The sequence below is a fragment of the Schistocerca gregaria genome, chromosome X (genome assembly GCF_023897955.1).
Source record: "Schistocerca gregaria isolate iqSchGreg1 chromosome X, iqSchGreg1.2, whole genome shotgun sequence".
NCBI lineage: Eukaryota > Metazoa > Arthropoda > Insecta > Orthoptera > Acrididae > Schistocerca > Schistocerca gregaria.
In genome coordinates, this window is record NC_064931.1 from 218,238,724 (window position 1) to 218,259,353 (window position 20,630).

Here is a 20,630-nt window from a genome sequence, read left to right on the forward strand (position 1 = left end):
TTCAAACTGGTCAAACCATTCTCCAATTGCTCTGATGAGAGCTATGTATATTCTTATTCAGTTAAACTATTGTGTGTCAACAAGTCTTTTACATAGTTTAAATCTGTGATGAAGCTCTCTTTGCCAACATTTTTGCTTGGCTCCTGAACCATTGTGGGTCTTTTCCATCCTTATAACCATGATCAGCACATACATGGCTAAAGCATATTGTACAATTCTTTTGAGTTTTACCCATTTTTATCCCTGAGATGAGTGCTTGATGTTGACTGCTCACATACTGTGCAGTTTGTTTCCTATTGCTCCTGCAATTGAAATGAAAAGTTAGTCTCTTTTCTCTCTCTCTCTCTCTCTCTCTCTCTCTAATCATTATTTCCTGTGCTAATTTTAGTCAAAACATGAAGTAGAAAAGTCACTTCAAAATAAAAAGTTTGTTCACTTTAGGTACCACAGCTGTATCAAGCTACTGAATGAAAACCATACAGTTTAAATCATTTCAGTTGCAAAAGACTTGTTTAATTTCATGGATAGTTGTTGGGTATTGCCCTTTATCAAGTTAAGTGAGACACAAAGAAAAAATGTAAATGTAGTGTATGAATGAACAACACTTTTTGTGAGAGTGTGAAGAGTATTTTTGGTTGTTTCATGAAGTCTACATACTACATTTTGCAAATTGTGTAATTTGATAATGGGTGACATCAAAAACTGGTCATAAAAATAAAGTTCATATTATTGTCAGAGAGCATCAGCAAGCACAGTATTTTAACTACAAAGTTTGAGTCAAATAGTCCCATAAATACTATATGTGAGAACTGGACTAAAATAAACTTTATACTTAATATAAGTATATGCTGTGCTGTTGAGATACTTTAAACTGTGTTTCGTAAAATGGACTGTAGGATTGGGAAACATAAGATTTGAGAAAGAAGGAAAATTAAAGTTTAATGTCCTGTTAACATCAACTGTCTTAGTTAGACATGGACAGGGGAAAGACTTTAAAATTTCATGTTGAAATTTACCTGAAATAATCATGGCAAATTATGGAAAACCTAAATCAAGATTGATGAAGAGATTTAAAATTTACACCTCTTTCATATTAGCGAAACATAATCTTGATTAAGAATGTTACAAAGAGCTTAGAAACAGTGTTGACAGACTATTTCATGATTCCCTCATTAATGGGATATATTCCACCTAATGGAAAAGAACCATAGTCCAATCTGTCCCCAAGGAATAAAACCCACAATCACCTTGTAAATACTGACCATTCAGCATTTTACCTGGTGTGTATGGAGCCCTGGAATATATCGTTCATGACCAATTGCACTTTTTCAAATTAAACTTATGTAACAAATACTAGTCTGATTTTCATAAACATCATAGCACAAACACTGAACTAAGAAGGCCAACAGACGGCCTGAAATATGCCATTGACAACAATGAGAACACAATATTGACATTACTAGACATCAGCAAAGCATTTGGTATTTTCAATTTTGACGTAGTGCTCATAAAAATGTGACATCGGAAATTTTCATATAGTTCACAGGTGCGGTTGAAAGCTACTTGACAAACAGAGAACAGCCTTTGTCTGTCTGAATGAAAAGGTATCTTGGAAGCAATCTATATGAGTAGTGCCACAGCGATGAGTTGTGGACCCAGTATTATTCTCATTGTGTACCAATGATATCTCATCAGTTCTGCCCTATAAGTATTATTTTTGTGTTGTATGAATGAAGATCTGTCATCAGTGTTCAAGTGGGTGCAACTCCTGAGATATGAACTAGATGCAAATAAGCCTCAAGTAATCTCATCATTTCACCAGAAATTAAAATTAGTGTTGAATTCTACAAAAATTTGCCTCCTATTCTGCTTGATACTACACCAGTACTGTATCAGAAAAGATTCAGAACTTGTGTGGAGCCTTGGGTTAATGCTTCAACTGGGCATAAAATATTGCCATCAAGTTCAGGAAGAGTTTCATTTGTCACTATGCCCTCCAGAATTTTTGGAACATTTTTCCAAAGGATGTGCAACAAAAACTTGTGCAGTCAATTGTTCTGCTGAATATCCACTAGTAATATAACATTGCATGAGTACTAAAAGACTCAATGGTTTGAACTAACCATGAATGCTTGTTTGTGTTATGTCTGCAACATCTATCTATTTTACCATTTCAATGTTTCATTTGTCCACTTAGGATTGGTTTGCAGTCACAAAAATTATGTGATTGCCAAATCCTTGTCTACAAGTACTTCATTGGCTCCCTAGTGTGCATGTGCTCCAGTACCTCACACCACAGATCAAGTACCTCTCTTCTAACTACATGATCTCACATAAAACAAAATCATTTACGAATCCCTTTTCCAGTGCTGCTGTACATCTCAGGAACAAGCTGCCTCATACTCTGTGCAGAGTTTACTGTCCTCTTGCATTAAGCAAAAATTTGAAACATTTCTGTTTGTCAACATCACAACTTTTCCTTAAAAATTAACATATGTGGCCATCTCTCTGTCAACATGAAGCAAATCCTCTCACCTTCTCCCAGTTACTCAATTCTCTTTTTGTTTTGCTGTCAATCATACTACCTTCTTTCTCCGTCTCTTCAATACTTGTGTCCTATCACATTCTTCTTCCTTTCCATCTCATATAGCTTTTTCATGTCCATTGCAGCTACTGCCCCCAGTTTAAATCTATATACTATAATTTATCTTTATTATCCTACTTTTCATGAATGGATATAAACAAAACTGTGTTTTTTGTATTGTGGCTTTTACTGTTTTTGTTATTTATGTTTATATTTCCAAGTGTTGGAGTCCATGTTAGATGTAAGACCACATATAACGTGTGTTGTAATGAGTATAATGTAAAATATGAATAATGCCTGGTTAGAGTGGGATAAATAAATAAATAAATAAAAGAACCTTAACCATTGTGTCACCTCACTCAGTAATTTGACAGAATTCTAGAAAATTATTGCACATCTGCACAGAATGCTGTTCACAATAGTCTTGTGTGAATATTCTGAATTCTTATCATGTTGATGTGAAAGAAGTAGTAAAATAAATTTAGGAAAATGTTGCTAGTTACATAACTAACCAACCCATTCAAAAGTTTTATGGATTTGCTCAGGGAAAACGAAATGGGAATATTATACTTTTGAAATCTTGTGGGGTAAATTTAAACATGCATTATTCCAGACTGTGGAACACCATACTGTGGCAATCATATATTTCATGTTAGGCTTTTGAGAACAACATATAAGAGATTAGGATGCATTTGAAACCAGACTGATATGTATTTTCTTGCACTTGAAATGTAAAAAGAAAAATAATTGCCGCTACCAAGCAGTATACAGGGTGTCTCTCCAAAGAGTCATCTGGCACATTTACTCTGATGTTTCAACTGATATTTGAAATTTCATTTTTGCTCTATTTAGATGGAGTTGGCCCAAACAAATACTGCTCATGACACGGTTCATGCAATGCCCAGAATCAATAGAAAGAATCAATTTGTTTCCCATTACAAACAAAATGATTTTTAAATGGAAATTTTACATGCCTGCTTGATAAAGCCATCCCAAATTAGTCTATTGTGATATTCATATTATGTGTATGTATTAACAGGACCAGTAAAACATAACAAATAACCAGTACTTTAGCAGCAACTAAGCAGCGCATTTGCATAGCTGTAGCGTCAACACTGACCAGGACAGTACTGTCGTTGCTGGAGTATTGGTTATTCTTCATGTTTTACTGTTTCTGTTAATCTATGACATAAGATGACATAAGATAAATATCACACTAGACTATTTTGGGATCACTCTATGACATGGGCACATAAAATTCCACTTTAAAAATCAGTTTCCTTGTAATGGGAAACAAACTGATGTTTTCCATTGACACTGGATGTTACATGAAAGACATGATAAGCAATACTTGGTTCGTCTGACTCAAGTTACACATTGGAAAAGTGAAATATCGAATATCTGCTAAAACAGTAGAGAAAATACATTGGACGACCCTTAGGGAAGACAACTGCTATAGTGGTGTGGAGTAATATGAAGAAAAAAATTTAAGAATGCCTCAAAATTGCAATTTGCTCAAAATATTTTATAACAATGATGTTCTAAAAAGACTTTTATAATAGTATCCTTTCATAAAAATCTTAATTAGTTTAACTTAAAAACTGTTTACCAGTTTTGGTTTCATTTAATGTCTCTCTGTTCACTGAATAGTTTGTTTGCCATGTTTTCTCATAGATCACTTTTAGTTTTTGCTGCAGTCTTGCCATCAAATCCTTATCTGGTCAGCTTGCTTTAGATTTTCCATGGTTTTTTTCTGTATTCATTAAAGACAAATGTCAGGAAGGCTGCAGCTAATTTCCTGTCTGTCCTTTTCCATTCTGAAGTTCTATTATCTTTAATAACATTGCCGCTAATGGGACACTTAAACCTAATTTATTTTCTGCTATTATCCCTATTGATTGGAGACAGGACTCTGATTGTATAACATTTCTTACAGTTTATTGTATTATGCAGAATTATCATATGAGTTTAATAATTAAATTTTGCATTTGTTCATTTGAGTTGTGATTGTGAAGAAGACTGGACACTTGCAGCTCACTATTACAAAATGACTGGCTTCAGCCCCATAAACATTATAGAAAGGGTGAAAAACCTTGAAATTCCAAAGGAGACTGATATAGAGTGGAAAAAAGAGAACCAGGTATGAATTCATTCATATTAGTTTACAAATGTACATTATTTTCCTACTTTTTGACATATCTGTGATGAGTTTTTTTTTCTCTTAAGTAGTGCAGAATGGAAACAAGTGTTTTCTTAAACTTGTGATAAAAATTGCTGTGAATGAATCGTTTTGCATCCTTTGTAGCTATCTTGATTACTGAGAGCATAAGTAACTCATTTATCTATTTCTGTTATTCAAATGGACCACATAAGGTCAAACAATATTTTATAACAGATCCAGACCATTATTTTATTTCCTTATTTTAGTGGGAGCTATGACAGTTAAGATTATTGTTGTGTTTGTCTTGAGACTAATTTTATTTTTGCAATTAAGTGCCAGATACAAAATATGTCACCCAAACACAATTAACAATCCACACCAGGCCACATTTTCATATGCAAAGAATGCAAAGGTTTCAAAGGAAGTCCACTCACATCCAATATCTATTTTAATTAACATCTGCATCAGTACAAGAACAATTCCATATAATATCTGATAGGGATCAAGTCCAGGCAAGTACAGAACATTCACACAATGTACTAGATGAGTAAACGTAAATATGTGTTAAACATAAATATGTGCTAATTAATTCTTCTATGAATGTAGCTTTATCCACAATTATAGATCATGGGATATGCTCATGTGACCTGATGGTGGTGATTGAGATAAATGCATGAAGCACTTACAGACTACTGAAGGCATGTTCAATGGACATGCCCTCTGAATTATTAGAGTGTGCCAAGAGCAGTAAGAATGATAATACGACAGAGATAAGCTATGATGCAAGGTGGTACATAATCCTTTTCTTGTGAGGCCCCCTTGTTAGGGTAAGGCTCCGCAGGTGGAGGATGTGGAATTCAGAATTGCAGAGCTGGCAGAAGAGGCAATCCATCTTTCTGGGGCTAATACAGACAGAACCCACTGTCATGTGGGATGGGAAGGGATCCTTGAAGACTAAGGGAGTAAACCCTGACAGAAAATCTTGAATATCCTCTCGATATATAGAGAATCTCCTCTACTACACCAACGGCTTCTAGGAAGGTTGATGAGCTGGTATGGGTTTAAAGTTCTCAACAGCAATCCAGGAGCAGGGACAACCAAAGTGTCCCCAGCAGTTGGAAAGGTGGACAAAGGCTGCAGCAGGTTTGGAATCTCCAGTGATTGTAACTACTGTGCCACTGGGCACAGGTCCTCAACCTGTTAAAAATATGTGACTGTTGTTGTGCAGCATCATTCCCACACTAAATTATATCATGCACAGGCATCTTCTGAAGAACATAGCACTTGCCACGAGTCCTGCAGTGATCAGGGAATTGTGACAGGAGCAAGATTATGTAGTCTGGGAGCTCCTACTGATGGACAGGCATGTAGATGACAAATGTGTGATTACCACTTTGCTTGAGAAGAGGCTGTAAAGCAACTCATGTGCTGCATTCGTGACTGAGAAGGCCTGTTTAGGAACCACTCTGCTCACCCTGAATGGGGAGGGGGCTATAAAAGGTGCCCTAAACAAAGTCAGCCACAATTTTTAACCCAACTGGGAAGCCACACTTGGAGGACACACCACATGCAGTTGACAGAAAATAAAGATAAACTTTGCTGCTTGGAACATCTGAACTCTAATGGATAATGATACAATAAGACAACCAGAAAGGCAAACAGCTATTATTTCTCCTGAACTTAAAAGATTTGTAACTGATATTGCAGCATTCAGTGAAACTAGAATACCAGGTGAAGGACAAATCAAAGAACAAGGAGGTGGTTACACTATTTTTTGGAAGGGAAAAGAAATTCATGAACGATGCATTCATGGTGGTGGCTTTGCTATCACAAAAAAAAAAAAATTGTTCCTCACCTTGCTGAACTATCTTCTGTCATAAGCAAAAGAATCATGAGCTTAATCCTCAAACTCACCAATAACCAACATGTTACTATTATCAGTGCATATGCCCCGATGCTCACTTGTGAAGATGATGAAAAGGAAGACTTATACTCCCAATTTGAAATGCCTCTATGAAGAATACCCCAAGCTGGCAAAGTCATTCTCTTGGGAGACTTCAGTGCACGGGTTGGTAGAGACTCAACACTTTGACCCAAAGTAATTGGAAAAGAGGGGTATGGAAGTGCAATTCTAACAAAACTCTTCTGCTCACGAAATGGTCAGAGCACAACTTAGTTCTCACTAATCCCATCTTCAGGCAGAAGGATAAGTTGAAAACCTTGTTGCACATCGATGCCCTAAACACTGGCACATGATTGATTATGTAATTGTGCAAATCAGAGACCAAAACAGTGTCATTATCATGAAAGCCTTTACAAGTGCTGATGATTGCTGGACAGACAACTCACTGATACAGTCTGTGATGACCCTTCACATTCACTTACAATGTACGAAACAGAGAAAACTTGCAAGATCTAAAATGAATGCAGACTGTCTTAAGGATAGTAGCAATAAAGAAAAAATTCCAGAAACTCGTGGATGAAAGGTTATCAGATAAATATCCTGAAAGCACCTGTGAACACTGGGCAACACTAAAGGCTGCCATAATGTCACTGGCGAAGAATCAGTTGGATACTGCAAGACTAAATATCAAGACTGGTTTGACAAAACTGGCCAAGAAATTCAGGTACCACTAAACAAAATGAGAAAGGTACATCAGGCTTGGTAGAGCAATCCTAAGCCAATCACCAAGAAAAGAGAATATCAAGAAGTGAAGGCAGAAGTGCAGAGGAAAACACATGCTGTGAAAAACAAATGGTGGATGCTGATATCTCAAGAAATGCAACATCTAGCAGAAGCTAACAACACTCCAGATTTCTTCAGCATAACAAAAACTATATATGGCCCAGTAACTCAAGGTCTAAACTGAGGGATGCCCCTACCCTCCTGAAGGACAGCTACTCCATTAACACACGATGGATCGACCATTTCCATGAACTCTTAATAAAGTTCCAGAGATCAATGGAACAGTACTTTCCACAACTCTGCAAGAACCTAAAAAACATCATCTTGGCGAAGTCCTTTCTCTACAAGAAGTTGAGAAAGCTATTAAGTAACTCAAAAACAACAAAAGTGCTGAATAAGATGCAATCCCTGCTAAATTTTTCAAGGAAAGTGGAAATACCCTTGCTGATCATATACTCATTCTCAATGCCAAAATATGGAGCACCAAAATCATTCCTCCTGATTTCAGAAATACACTGATAGTTACCATCTTCAAAAATGGCAACAGAACTGACTTTGGTAACTACATGGAATGTGTCTTCTATCTGCTGCTGGAAAAATACTTGCTCGATACCTCTCACTGAAGTTTGTTTACCTGAAACACAGTGTGGATTTTGACTTAATCACAGTATCACAGATATGATTTTCTGTGTGTCAGACCAATACAGGAGAAGTGTAAAGAACAACAACATCCTCTGTACATGGAGTTCATAGATCTTGTAGAGATTTTTTACTCAATCAATCCTTGTGGAAGATCTTAACTAAAACAGGGGCTGTTGTGTGAAGCACATTAACATTCTTAGACTACTGCATGATAACATCAATGGCATGGTTCTTGTCAACAATGGCCCTGGGGAGAATTTCAAAATAAAACAGGTGCAAAGCAAGGTTATGTGCTAGCTTCTACTTTGTTTTCAATATTTGTTGGAACTATACTTCATCTTGTAAACAGGAAGCCGCCAAAGGACATAGTAATGGAATACTGGACTGGTGGTGGTCTATTCAATCTCAACAGACTATGGACCAAGACTGAAGTATCCACTGCAGTCATCATTGAACTTCAATATGCAGATGATAATGTTGTCCTTGCCAGCTCAGAAGATCTACAAACTATCAAAAATGCATTGGATGAAGCATACACAAGCATTGGTCTAAACCTTAACATCAAGAAGATGCAGATCCTAAACCAACCTGCATCCATCTCCATTGCTATACCCCCAAGAATTACAGTACAAGGAAAAGTCTTGTAGAACATAGAACACTCCGCGTATCTTGGCAGCCATATTTCAGCAAATGTAAATAGTGATGGTGAAATACAATATCACCTCAAATGTGCCAGTATGGCGTTTGGTCATCAGCGGGAAAGACTCTTTGATAACCATAACATCAGCATTAAGACCAAGTTGTACGTATACCACGATACAGTTATTCCATTTCTCACATATGAGTGCAAAGCATGGACTACTTACATAATGCACATGCAATGTCTGGTAAAGTACCATCATCACTGTCTGAGAAAAATCGTAAGGGTGAAATGGCAAGATTAGCGCACTAACATCAGTGTTCTGGAAGAAGCAAAGTCAATGAGCATTGAAGCCCTGATCATCAAGCATCAAGTCTGTGGACGTGCCACATTGTTTGTATTCCTGAATCCCGTCTTCCAAAACAAATCATGCATTCCCTGGTAAAGGATTGTCAAAGAAAACTAGGGAGTCCACAGATAAGATACAAAGCTTTACTTAAGGACAACATGAAAAGATGTCAATTGAAACTGATAACTGGAAAAATACTGCACTTAGCCATTCAGTATGGCATTGCAATATCTGGGAAGGTATTAAGCACGTCGAGCAATTGAGGTGGAAAATAGAAACTGACAAGCACAAGCTAGAAAACAATGGAAACTCCTGAAGATCAGTGACACTATGCAGCCAATCCCCACCAGAACAAACATGTGTCAAAAATGTGGAAAAATCTGCAACTCCAGGATTGGCTTCTAAAGTCACTTAAGATCTCATAGAAACTGAGTTTAAAGAAGACAATCATACTTGTCAGTGAGTGATAGCGCATCACATAATACCGTAACAATTTCTTATATATTTCACTGTCACTTCTTAACTTCAGCAGAATGTGAAAGTTGTAAGGACTTGTTAAATATGGCCGTGAATTTATTAGGAGCTGATCACAACATACATGACCTAATTTGTATGGCTCCAATCACTATTAGTGAAGCTGAAAATATAATCAAGATCTTAGAAACCAAAAATACCACAGCTATTGACAACATATCATCCAAAGCTATAAAGCACTGCTCTAATGATCTATATCAAGTCCTGTGTCACATTTGCAATGACTCCTTTCAGTGTTTCAAAGAGATTAAAGTTTGCTATTGTGGAATCACTTTTTAAGAAGGGTGACAAACCTAATTTATCAAACCATTGTCCATTGTCTCTGCTAAGCTGCTTCTCAAAAATGTTAGAGAAACTGGTGTGTAACACACATATAGAATTTTCTGCAACTCACCAATGACCTATGACTGCATAGACTACAACATTCTTTTAAGGAAGGCTGCTTTTTGCAGTTTGAGCAAAGGCACATGATAGTGCTGAGTACCACAATGATCCATTTTGAGGCCTGTACTGTGTTTTATCTTCATATACGCTCTATCACTTTGTACAACTACTGAGAGCAAATTTGCTTTTTTGCTGATGACACTACTATTCTGCTTGAAAGCTGAAAAATGGGTGAACTAGAAAATAAATGTAATGCTGTACTTGTAGACATCTTACACTGGTTTAAGTCTAATTGGTTAGCACTAAATACTGAAAAAACTCAATATATGCAGTTTCATCTATCTCAACAAGAAAATGAAGTAATCCACTTTAAATATGATAACCCAAATATATTACATTGTGAATTTTGTAATTTCCAGGGAATTATAATTGATGGCAGGTTAAATTCGTCTGGGCATATTCTAGACCATCAAAAAAGACTCAGTGTGGCAACTTACCCCTTCATCTGGTTACCAAAGTCAGTGATATGAATGCTATCAGAGCTGCTTATTCTGTCTGTTTTCACTCTGTCGTGTCATATGGTATAATACACTCATCAAAAAAAGTTTTCCATCACCTCGGTTCCGAGAGTTCCGGAACCTGTACAGAAAATTTGAATAGAGATCAACCTTTTTATTGGTCATGAAAACCACACATTGCATGTTGTAACACCATACAGCTAGACCTTCAGACGTGGTGGTCCAGATTGTTGTACACGCTGGTACCTCTAATACCCAGTAGCACATCCTCTTGCATTGACGCATTCCTGTATTTGTCATGGCATGCTATCGACAAGTTCACCAACGCACTGTTGGCCCAGATTGTTCCACTCCTCAATGGCAATTCAGCATAGATCCCTCAGAGTGGTTGGTGGGTCACCTTGTCCATAAACAGCCCTTCTCAATCTATCCCAGGCATGTTTGGTAGGGTTCATGTTTGGAGAACATGCTGGCCTCTCTAGTCGAGCGATGTCGTTATCCTGAAGAAAGTCATTCACAAGATTTGCACAATGGGGCACAAATTGTCGTCAATGAAGATGAATGCCTCACCAATATTCTGCTGACATGGTTGCACTGTTGGTCGCAGGATGGCATTCATATACCACACAGTCGCCTTCCATGACCACCTGCGGCGTACGTGGGCTCACTTAATGCCACCCCAAATGCTGCACTTGCTGGACAGTGTGTCTAAGGCGTTCAGCCTGACCGGGTTGCCTCCAAACATGTCTCTGACGATTTTTTGGTTGAAGGCATATGTAACACTCATCGGTGAAGAGAACGTGATGCCAGTCCTGAGCAGTTCATTCAGCATGTTACTGTGCCCAGCTGTGCTGTGCTGCATGGTGTCATGGTTGCAAAGATGGACCTCACCATGGACTTCAGGAGTGAAGTTGCGCATCATGCAGCCTATTGCACACAGTTTGAGTCATAAAACAACGTCCTGTGGGTGCACGAAAAGGATTATTCAACATAGTGATGTTGCTGTCAGGGTTCCTCTGTGCCATAATCTGTAGGTAGTGGTCATCTACTGCAGTAGTAGCCGTTGGGTGACCTAAGTGAGGCATGTCATCAACAGTTCCTGTCTCTCTGTATCTCGTCCATGTCCGAACAACACCCCTTTGGTTCACTCCTAGACGCCTGGACAATTCCCTTGTTGAGAGCCCTTCCTGGCGCAAAGTAACAATGCGGACATGATCGAACTGTGGTATTGACCATCTAGGCATGGTTGAACTACAGACAACATGAACCATGTACCTCCTTCCTGGTGGAATGACTGGAACTGATCGGTCGTCGGACCCCCTCTGTCTAATAGGTGCTGCTCATGCATGGTTGTTTACACTTTTGGGCGGGTTTAGTGACATCTCTGAACAGTCAAAGGGACTGTGTCTGTGATACAATATCTGCAGTCAATGTCTATCTTCAGTTCTGGGAACCGAGGTGACGCAAAATTTTTTTTTATTTGTGTATTTTTAGGGCTATCAACCTTTAGCCAAAAAAGTCTTTTTTACTCAAAAGAGAGCAGTTAGAATTGTGGGTGGAGGTCATCCATGATATTCTTGCAGAAACGTGTTCCATAAGCTACAAATATTAACCATCACATCTCAATTTATTTTCTTTGGTGGTTTTTGTCTCTAATAACTATTTTCTTTTTACGTCTAATAGTGCATACCATGGATCATAACACAAGATCTAGAAATGAAACTTCCCTTCAGATTAGAACTGTGTGTCAGACAAAGACTCGAACTCAGGACCTTTGCCTCCCATGGGCAAGTCTTTACCAACTGTGCTACCCAAACATGACTCATGACCCATCCTCACATCTTCACTTCTGCCAGCACCTCGACTCCTACCTTTCAAACTTCACAGAAGTTATCCTCTCAAACTTGCAACACCACCACTCCTAGAAGAAAGGATATTGCAGAGACATGGTTTAGCTACAGCTTGGGGGCTGTTTCCAGAGTGAAATTTTCACTCTGCTGTGGAGTGTGCTCCAATATGAAACTTTCGGGCAGATTAAAACTGTGTGCTGGACTGAGACTTGAACTCAGGACTTTTGCCTATTGTAGACAAGGGCCCAAGTTCGAGTCTAGTTCCAGCATACAGTTTTAATCTGACAGTAAGTTTCATATCAGAGCACACTCACCGTGCAGAGTGAAAATTTCATTCTGGCAGCATCCCTCAGACTGTTGCTAATCCATGTCTCCACAATATCCTTTCTTCTGGGAGTGGTAGGTAGTCTTGCAAGTGTCACACGAGAACTTCTGTGAAGTTTGGGAGGCAGGAGATGAAGTACTGGCGGAAGTGAAGTTGTGAGGATGGGTTGTGAGTCATGCTTGGATAACTCAATTGGTAGAGCACTTGCTCATGAAAGGCAAAGGTCCCGAGTTCAAGTCTCAATCCGGCACACAGTTCCAATCTGCCAGGAGTTTCTTATCAGTGCACACTTTGCTGCAGGGTGAAAATTTCAACCTAGATCTAAAAATGATTTATGTAGAGATCTGGAACATCTAAGTCTTCTTCACCATTCTGCCACTAAAGTTTTCATCTCTCTTCCATCAGTTATGAAAACCCACATTGATGTCCCACCACATTTAAATTGAAATCAAAATGATTATTTACTTTTTTGAGACTTTCTGTTTATAATGTGTTAGCCATAATTCATCTTCCTGGTTTAATGCATAATAAGAATTTACTTCACTTCATTAATTATAATAATGGATTATGAAAAAAGAAAGAGTCACCATGGCAGAACTCATTCCAGATAACCCAGATTGATTTAGGGAAACCAATGAAAACCACCACATCAGATAAACAAACCTATATACTTTTTGTATGAACAGTTTGAACTACATTTAGATTTATGTTAGTGAGTTACATTTATAACAGCACTATCAAGTTGATATGAAATTCATTTTACTGAATTACAGTCCAATAAGAAAATTAAGTTGTACTAAAGACTACCTACAGTGAATAAAACTAATTTTTCAGGAGAAAAGCTTCCAGTATATGTTTGAATATTCCTATGGCAAATAGAAATTGTTTGCCAGGAGAAAAGCCTCCCATTTGTGTTTGAAAACCTGTTTGGTCACAAATAACCACAGTCCTGAGGAAGCCTATTTTTCATATGTATGTTGTGCTGTACACCCCTTTCTTTAATGTAGTTGGTTACATACTCCAGAGATCTTAATAATGTGTGATATGTCAATCAAACAGAAATTGCACACATTTGTTACAAAAACATGTTTATTTTGCCATATGCCTGTATTTTCCTGTACACCTTGTGTAGTGCTTATAGTTGTTGGCTGGTGATGTATAGGTCACTGGTGCAGTTCCTGCCATCTGTGGTTATTTATTATTTGGCATTTGTAATTTCTGGAAGGTTCTGGGACTTACTCATCTATGAATATTGTACACTGCTTAGGCAGGCAGTTAACTGAATGTACACTTTTCTGTGTGATCTATAGCTGTGTTTTCTGTGTGATGTTTTAGTATCTCTTGACAATATTCCTCTCATAAGTGTTACTTGTTCCTGGATTCAACATCACATAGTTTACAAAAGCAGCCAGGTCATCACTGACATCAACATTGCCATGGTTTGAATATGACTGTGCAAAAGTCATCGCCTTTACTAGCTGGACCCCAAACGGATACATTATATCCCCCTGCGAGCTGTATTGTAAAGGCATCAATGGATATGAAAGCATCAGTGATTCAGATGCATGTCAAGTATCCATAAGTGTTTTCGGGAGACACTGGTCAGGGTTTGATTAAATAGTTAAAGAATTTCTATCATGTCACCAAATACAACAGGTGTATGACATGATGTGTCTTGCCAACACCTACTTTTTCTTGGACAGTGCAGCCCAACTGTGGGTTGATAACAACAGGGAACAGCTCATGAGATGGGAAAAATTACAGGCAGAAATCAAGAAAACACTTGGTGCCAACTAGCAGCTGGTCTGCAAATCCTTTGTTGCAATGGAAGAATAGAACATATATGTTTTGGAGCTGTGTCACACAGTGAACCTGAATGTGATGGAAGCTGATGAAATGTCACACGTAATGAACGGTGTGGCAGAAGGTATCGTACTAATTGCTTTTTTTGAAGGATGTCATCACTTAACTAAGTGGCGCTAGCACATTGAGGCAATGCACTTTAAAAGGGTATATTGAAAGTTAGTCAGTTATTTTCATGTTCCATGGATCATTTTACACAACAAATCTTTAGGATGTGGACTGTGTCATTATTCACATCACAAATTAATTGGTACATTTGGTTACATGCTGAACATTTCTAGATATAGAGATGTGAGTTAATAATTCCTACCCACCGTCATTGACACAATACAATAACAGAAATACTTCTATAGAACATAAGGAGTTATTAAGGAGAAACTTTCTCAGTTTGCTTTCAAATTTTACTTTGCTGTCTGACAGAGATTTTATATTACTGGATAAGCAATCAAAAATTTTAGTTGCAGAATTGTGCACCCCTTTTTGTGCCAAAGACAACCTTAATGTGGAGTAATGTGTGTAATTTTTCCTCCTAGTTTTATAATTATGTACATCATTATACTTTTTGAACTGTAGTAGATTATTTGCAACAGACTCCATGGGGGAATAAATATACTGTGAAGCAGTAGTCAGAATTCACAATGTCTGCAAGGTGATCATAGATGAGCATCACATATTATTCTTACAGCACATTTAAGTGCATTGTAGACTTTCTTTCTTAAAGATGGAGTTATCCCACAACATTCTCTATATGACATTATTGAATCAAAATATGCAAAATGCATCAACTTATTGATTTCTCTCTCTGCAAGACTTGTAATGATTCCAAGAGCAAATATGGCTGAACTAAGTTGTTTTAGGAGTACCCAAATGTACTTTTTCCAGTTTAAATTCTCATCAATATGGACATATGAGATTTTTTAAGTTTACACACTATTTATCGTTTCCTCACTATGTGTTACACTTATCATTGATGTAGTGTTGTTAGATGTGCAGAACTGAACATGTTGTGTATTTTTAAAATTGAGAGTGAGGCCATTCACAGGAAACCAATGAGACTTTTAAGAACTTTGTTTACCATTTCTTCTCATTCTGTATGTATGCTTGGATTGATTACAATACTAGTGTCATCCGCAAAGAGAACTAACTCTGTTGTTGAACATTAGACAGAAGATCATTTATGCCTATGAGGAATAACAGTGGACCTAAGATATAGCCTTGGGGAACCAAATACATGATTTCTCCCACAGTCAGAATTATTTCTGCAATCTTTTGGTTAGATATGACATTATCCATTGGTTGGCTGTACCATCAATCCCATAAAACTTCATTTTAGCTAGAAGAATACCATAATTCATACATTCAGATGCCTTAGGTTGCTGAAAATACCAGTCAGCATTATTTAATTATTTAATGCTTGTAAAATTGGTGAGTGAACATGTAAATGACATTCTCAGTAGAGACCCTTCTGAAATTCAAACTGTGATTTGCTGAGGATGTTGCTAAGCTGAGATACTATTCTAGAGTACAACATGTTCAACAGAATCATGCATGTTGTACAGCTGGCAAGGCCGTCAGGACATCACATCACTAAAGTGTCAAATAGTAGGAGAAGAAATATGAGGGGATAATGTCTTGACATCAAACATGCATAGTTGCAGTGAATCCAGCCATGTGTAAGTTGCATAGCTAATTTGAGAAGAGTTTTCTTGATCATTGACACCAATCTCAACAAGGCAAACCAACATAGAGGAATGGAGTCAGAAACATGGACTAAGACCATGACTATCATACAACATATGAGGTTATTGACAACACAAATACCATTGGATCACTTACTGGTTTGATCACCATGTACATGTATCCATTGTACAACCCCTGTAAAGAAAGAAGAAGAGTGGTTGATGACTATTACACCATAAAATATCAAAGAACAGGGCAAATCAATGCACACTAGGCAACCGCAGATGACTACAGCTGATCTGTGGAATGAAGCTCATCACCATATCCTGAACAAGGCCATTCTGCAACCCACAGCAGTCATTCCCTGTCCCCACACAATGATTCTAATTACTCAACCAGATGCTGAAGTCAGGAAAACTGAACAAGACCACCCCGGATAAAAATCCACATTACAACGGTTGCAATGATGTTGCCAAATCACTTTGGTGTCCTCATCAACAACCTACTGGCCTGGCAGTAGTTGACTCTTAAGGCATCATTTTCTGTCATATTGAATGCTTCTGTTGCCAGCTGAAGAAAGAATTACATTGTGAGATTCAAATGCCATTGTAATCAAAGTTACAAATGGAAAGTACATTCAATCAACAGGAACCTGTGTTGTGAGAATAGCATCAATTTCAGACAGTTATGGTTTCTCTGGGTGATTGTCTAACTGAAGGCAAGATGAATTCTAATCAGCAGTCAGAATGCTCAATTAAATTTTAAAGTTTTAATAAAATGAAAAAAGTCTGTGCATCACTCCAGCCATTTTTGAACTCCTGTTGGACCACCTGCTTCAACATCTTAGGGACAAGGCTTTGTAACTTAGATAATAGTGATATTGTTTTCAATAAAACATTTGAAGAACATCTAAAATACTTAACAACTATGCTGAAGTGTGTCCACAACAGAGGTCATTGCCTGACTCACAGAAAGTGCCTCACTGTCATCCAACAAAAATAAAAATGTTTACATGCCTAGTTAAAGGAAACCGATTCTGTTCCTATCTAGATAAAGTAAGAGTCATAACTGATACCCAATTCCCTAGGACATTTGTGATGTGAGAGGCTTCCTTGTAGTGTGCTACTACTACATAGACTTCATAAAGGATTTATTTGCAAGGCATGGCCAGTACAAACACAGATTTAGGATGACACCAGATTTTCTTGGAATAAGGAGCAAGAAAGATCTGTCTGCATCCTTAAGGAGGGGGCAGATGCCATCTTCATGGCTCCTCTCTTTTTGACAATATTGCTGAAATGGAACTACACAATGACAATAGTGATTATGGGACCCATGCAAATTCAGGAAGGCACTGAAAGAGTGATTGCTGATGCCTCCAGTGTACTGTAAATACTCTAAAACTGAGAAAGATTGCCTAGTTGTTGTTTAGGCAATCATCAAGTTCTGATCCTTATTATATGGCAAACACTGTTCTGTCTGACCATTATTTGTATGTAAGTTGACAAAACTGTAAGATCCATCAGTATGTTTGGCAAGATTGGCACTGAAACTTCAGGAATACGACATCACAGTAGTATAAAAAAAGGATGCAAACACAAAGGTGCCAAATCCCATTGGCCAAATCCATTGGAGGCATTAAAGAAGGAAGAAGCTGTCAAAGAAGAATTCAGAATGATAGATGGCACATTGTATAAGAGGAATTCTGAGCCAGTGGAATGTACACTGTGTACACTGCCTGTCCAAAAAGTTCTGAGACTGATTTCATTCCTGATGTACAAGCAACATCAGCATAGTGGCAGCTTGAACTAACAACAGATGTGCATTCGACCAGTCAGTTGTGAGCAGGCAGTGTTAAGTAGTGGACATGCAGGTGTGACATATCACACTGGAGTGACAACTCTGAATCGAGTGTTCAAGACAATGCCTAGAATGTTTTCAGAAGAGATGAAAGTGTGCAAAGTTTGCTCCACACACCTTGGCTCACGAACAAAATCAGAGACACTCAGACGCCAGCCACGATGTGATTGAAATGAAAACCATGGACACTTCTGTTGTGGAAAAACTCATGATGAGTGATGAGACTTGATGTTACCAATACAAACCTACCACAATATGACAAATTGCAAAATTCTCATGAAGGGATAACTTGTTGATGACATAACCAAATTGAAGCAAATGTGATGTGTGAGTTAAACAACATCCCAGAGGAAGGCTTTTCTGACAGTTTCAAATGGTTTTATGAATGTTTCGTGCATTGTACTCAAGTGAGGGGACACTATGTAGAATAACTGAACCATTAAAACCACAGTCTTAACAATCTTAGATTCTCTCTCTCTCTCTCTCTCTCTCTCTCTCTCTCTCTCTCTCTCTCTCCTCTCCCTCTCCCTCTCCCTCTCCCTCTCCCTCTCCCTCTCCCTCTCCCTCTCCCTCTCCCTCTCCCTCTCCCTCTTTTTTAGTTTCAGTCTCTAAATGTTTTGGACTGGTGGGGAAATGGTTGCTGGTCTTCTGAGCTCATTTATGATGCACCATACTGAAGTATTTTCACAATGCTTTGGCATCAGGTCATCTGAGATTTGTGAAGAGCCTTGATTGAATTATAAACAGATATCATTGGCCCGGACTGCAGCAATCTGTCAAATGTTATGTAGAAAGCTACTATAGTGAATGTTAGCGACCTAAGCGTGTGCTTCAATTACCCCAGGCTATCTGGTAGCAATTCTTCCTGCAAGTGTTCCATGCAACTGGATTAGAAAGTATCTCTGTGCAGGTTTTCCATATCAACAAATGTGAATAAATAGGTAGGACTGATGGTCTCCTTTCTTCAGTCACGTCCTCTATACTGACTGCTGGAGCCACAGACTGCCAAGTTTTTTTAACGATGAAGCATCACATATAATAATCTTTGTTTGTAGAAAAGTGTTTCAGTTAAGACTGTGGTCACACAAAAACAGTTGCATTATTTTTAAAGCAGTCCAAACCATTCTGAGAAATTCATTCTCTCAGGTACTTTTGGTCATGTGGCATGAATTTTTAGCAAACTTTCTCATAGTTATTTTTTTCTAGTAAAATGTGCCATACTCTTCCTTCTTATATTCATATGACATCATACATGTTTAATCGTCAACAGTTGACTATCATACTGTGCATTTTTTCAGAATTTTCATCTATGATTGCAGTTTTGGGGTATCCTTCACATGGATAATCTTCCAGGGAAGTTTGACCACAGTTGATCATAGCCCACCTTCTCATAATTGATGATAATCTACATCTACACACATGTTTCACAAGCCATTACAGGATGCATGATGGAGGATGCCTTGTATCATTCCCTTTCTGGTCCATCTCACAGTGTGTGGGAAAAATGACTGACCACATGGTGCTGCACAAGTGCTGATTTCTCTTATCTTTTCTTCATTGTATGTGCAGGAGATGTATGTTGGTGGCAGCAGAATTGTTCTGCAATCTGTTGAAAATGTTGGTTCTCTAAAATTTCTCAAAAGTGTTTTATAGAAGGAATTTCTTCCAGCCACCAGGGATTCCCATTTGAGTTCATTGAGCATTTCTGTAACACACTCATGTTTATAGAACCTGCCAGTATGAAATTTAGCGACACACTTCTGGATTGCTTTGATGTCATCTTTTAATTACACCTATTGGAAACAGAATTCTAATAAACCTTCAGTAACATTGGATGTATTTCCTTAGGTAATACACTGCCCAAAAGAATGAATATTTAGTTAGTGTGATGTTCTGGTTTATACATTTGAAAAAATTGTACACACAACAACTTATTTATGAAGCTGTATAAAGAGAGCACATTCCCAGATCATGTTGACAGTCACTGTGTGAACCATGGAAACAAAACCAAAATGTTGATATTAATGCCATCTCTATGTCAGGCTGAGAACTTTTCAACTTGTTCCCATATTATATAGAAGTCTAATTTCTTGGATATAATGTGTTCATTAACTTTATCAGATGTCATGGATAGGTTGTTAACTTGTACTTTTATGAAGACATTATCCATTACATACTACTATTTTGACAACCCCCCCACCCACATACACACACACACACACACACACACACACACACACACACACACACACACAGAGAGAGAGAGAGAGAGAGAGAGAGAGAGCATGAGTGAGGGTTGCATTGAGAAGCACACTTGCAAGATATCAGCTGCAGTGTGACAGAATGAGTGACAACTGTCATTTCTGCTTGTTTAAAGATGCACATCCAGAAGGTCATAACTGCATTCTATCAGAATTATGGCCCAAATTTTTACATGGAATTGATTTTTGAGGCTGATATCTTGCAAGTGTACTTTTTTCTCCATAAAATATGATGATGATGTTTCCTTGGAAGCACTATTTGATTGCCAGCATCTACATCTGTATCCATGTGA

General features: G+C 37.9%; 1 protein-coding gene across 5 annotated transcripts in view; it reads left to right on the forward strand.

The window, feature by feature from the left end:
• The window catches only part of LOC126297483 (Hermansky-Pudlak syndrome 3 protein homolog), a 163,594-nt gene that overhangs the window by 87,877 nt on the left and 55,087 nt on the right, over positions 1–20,630 (forward strand). For all 5 annotated transcript variants that reach the window (XM_049988359.1, XM_049988361.1, XM_049988362.1 and 2 more), the window contains one exon: positions 4,586–4,724. In XM_049988359.1, the coding sequence (XP_049844316.1) occupies positions 4,586–4,724 (139 nt within the window). The remainder of the gene's footprint in view (positions 1–4,585; positions 4,725–20,630) is intronic.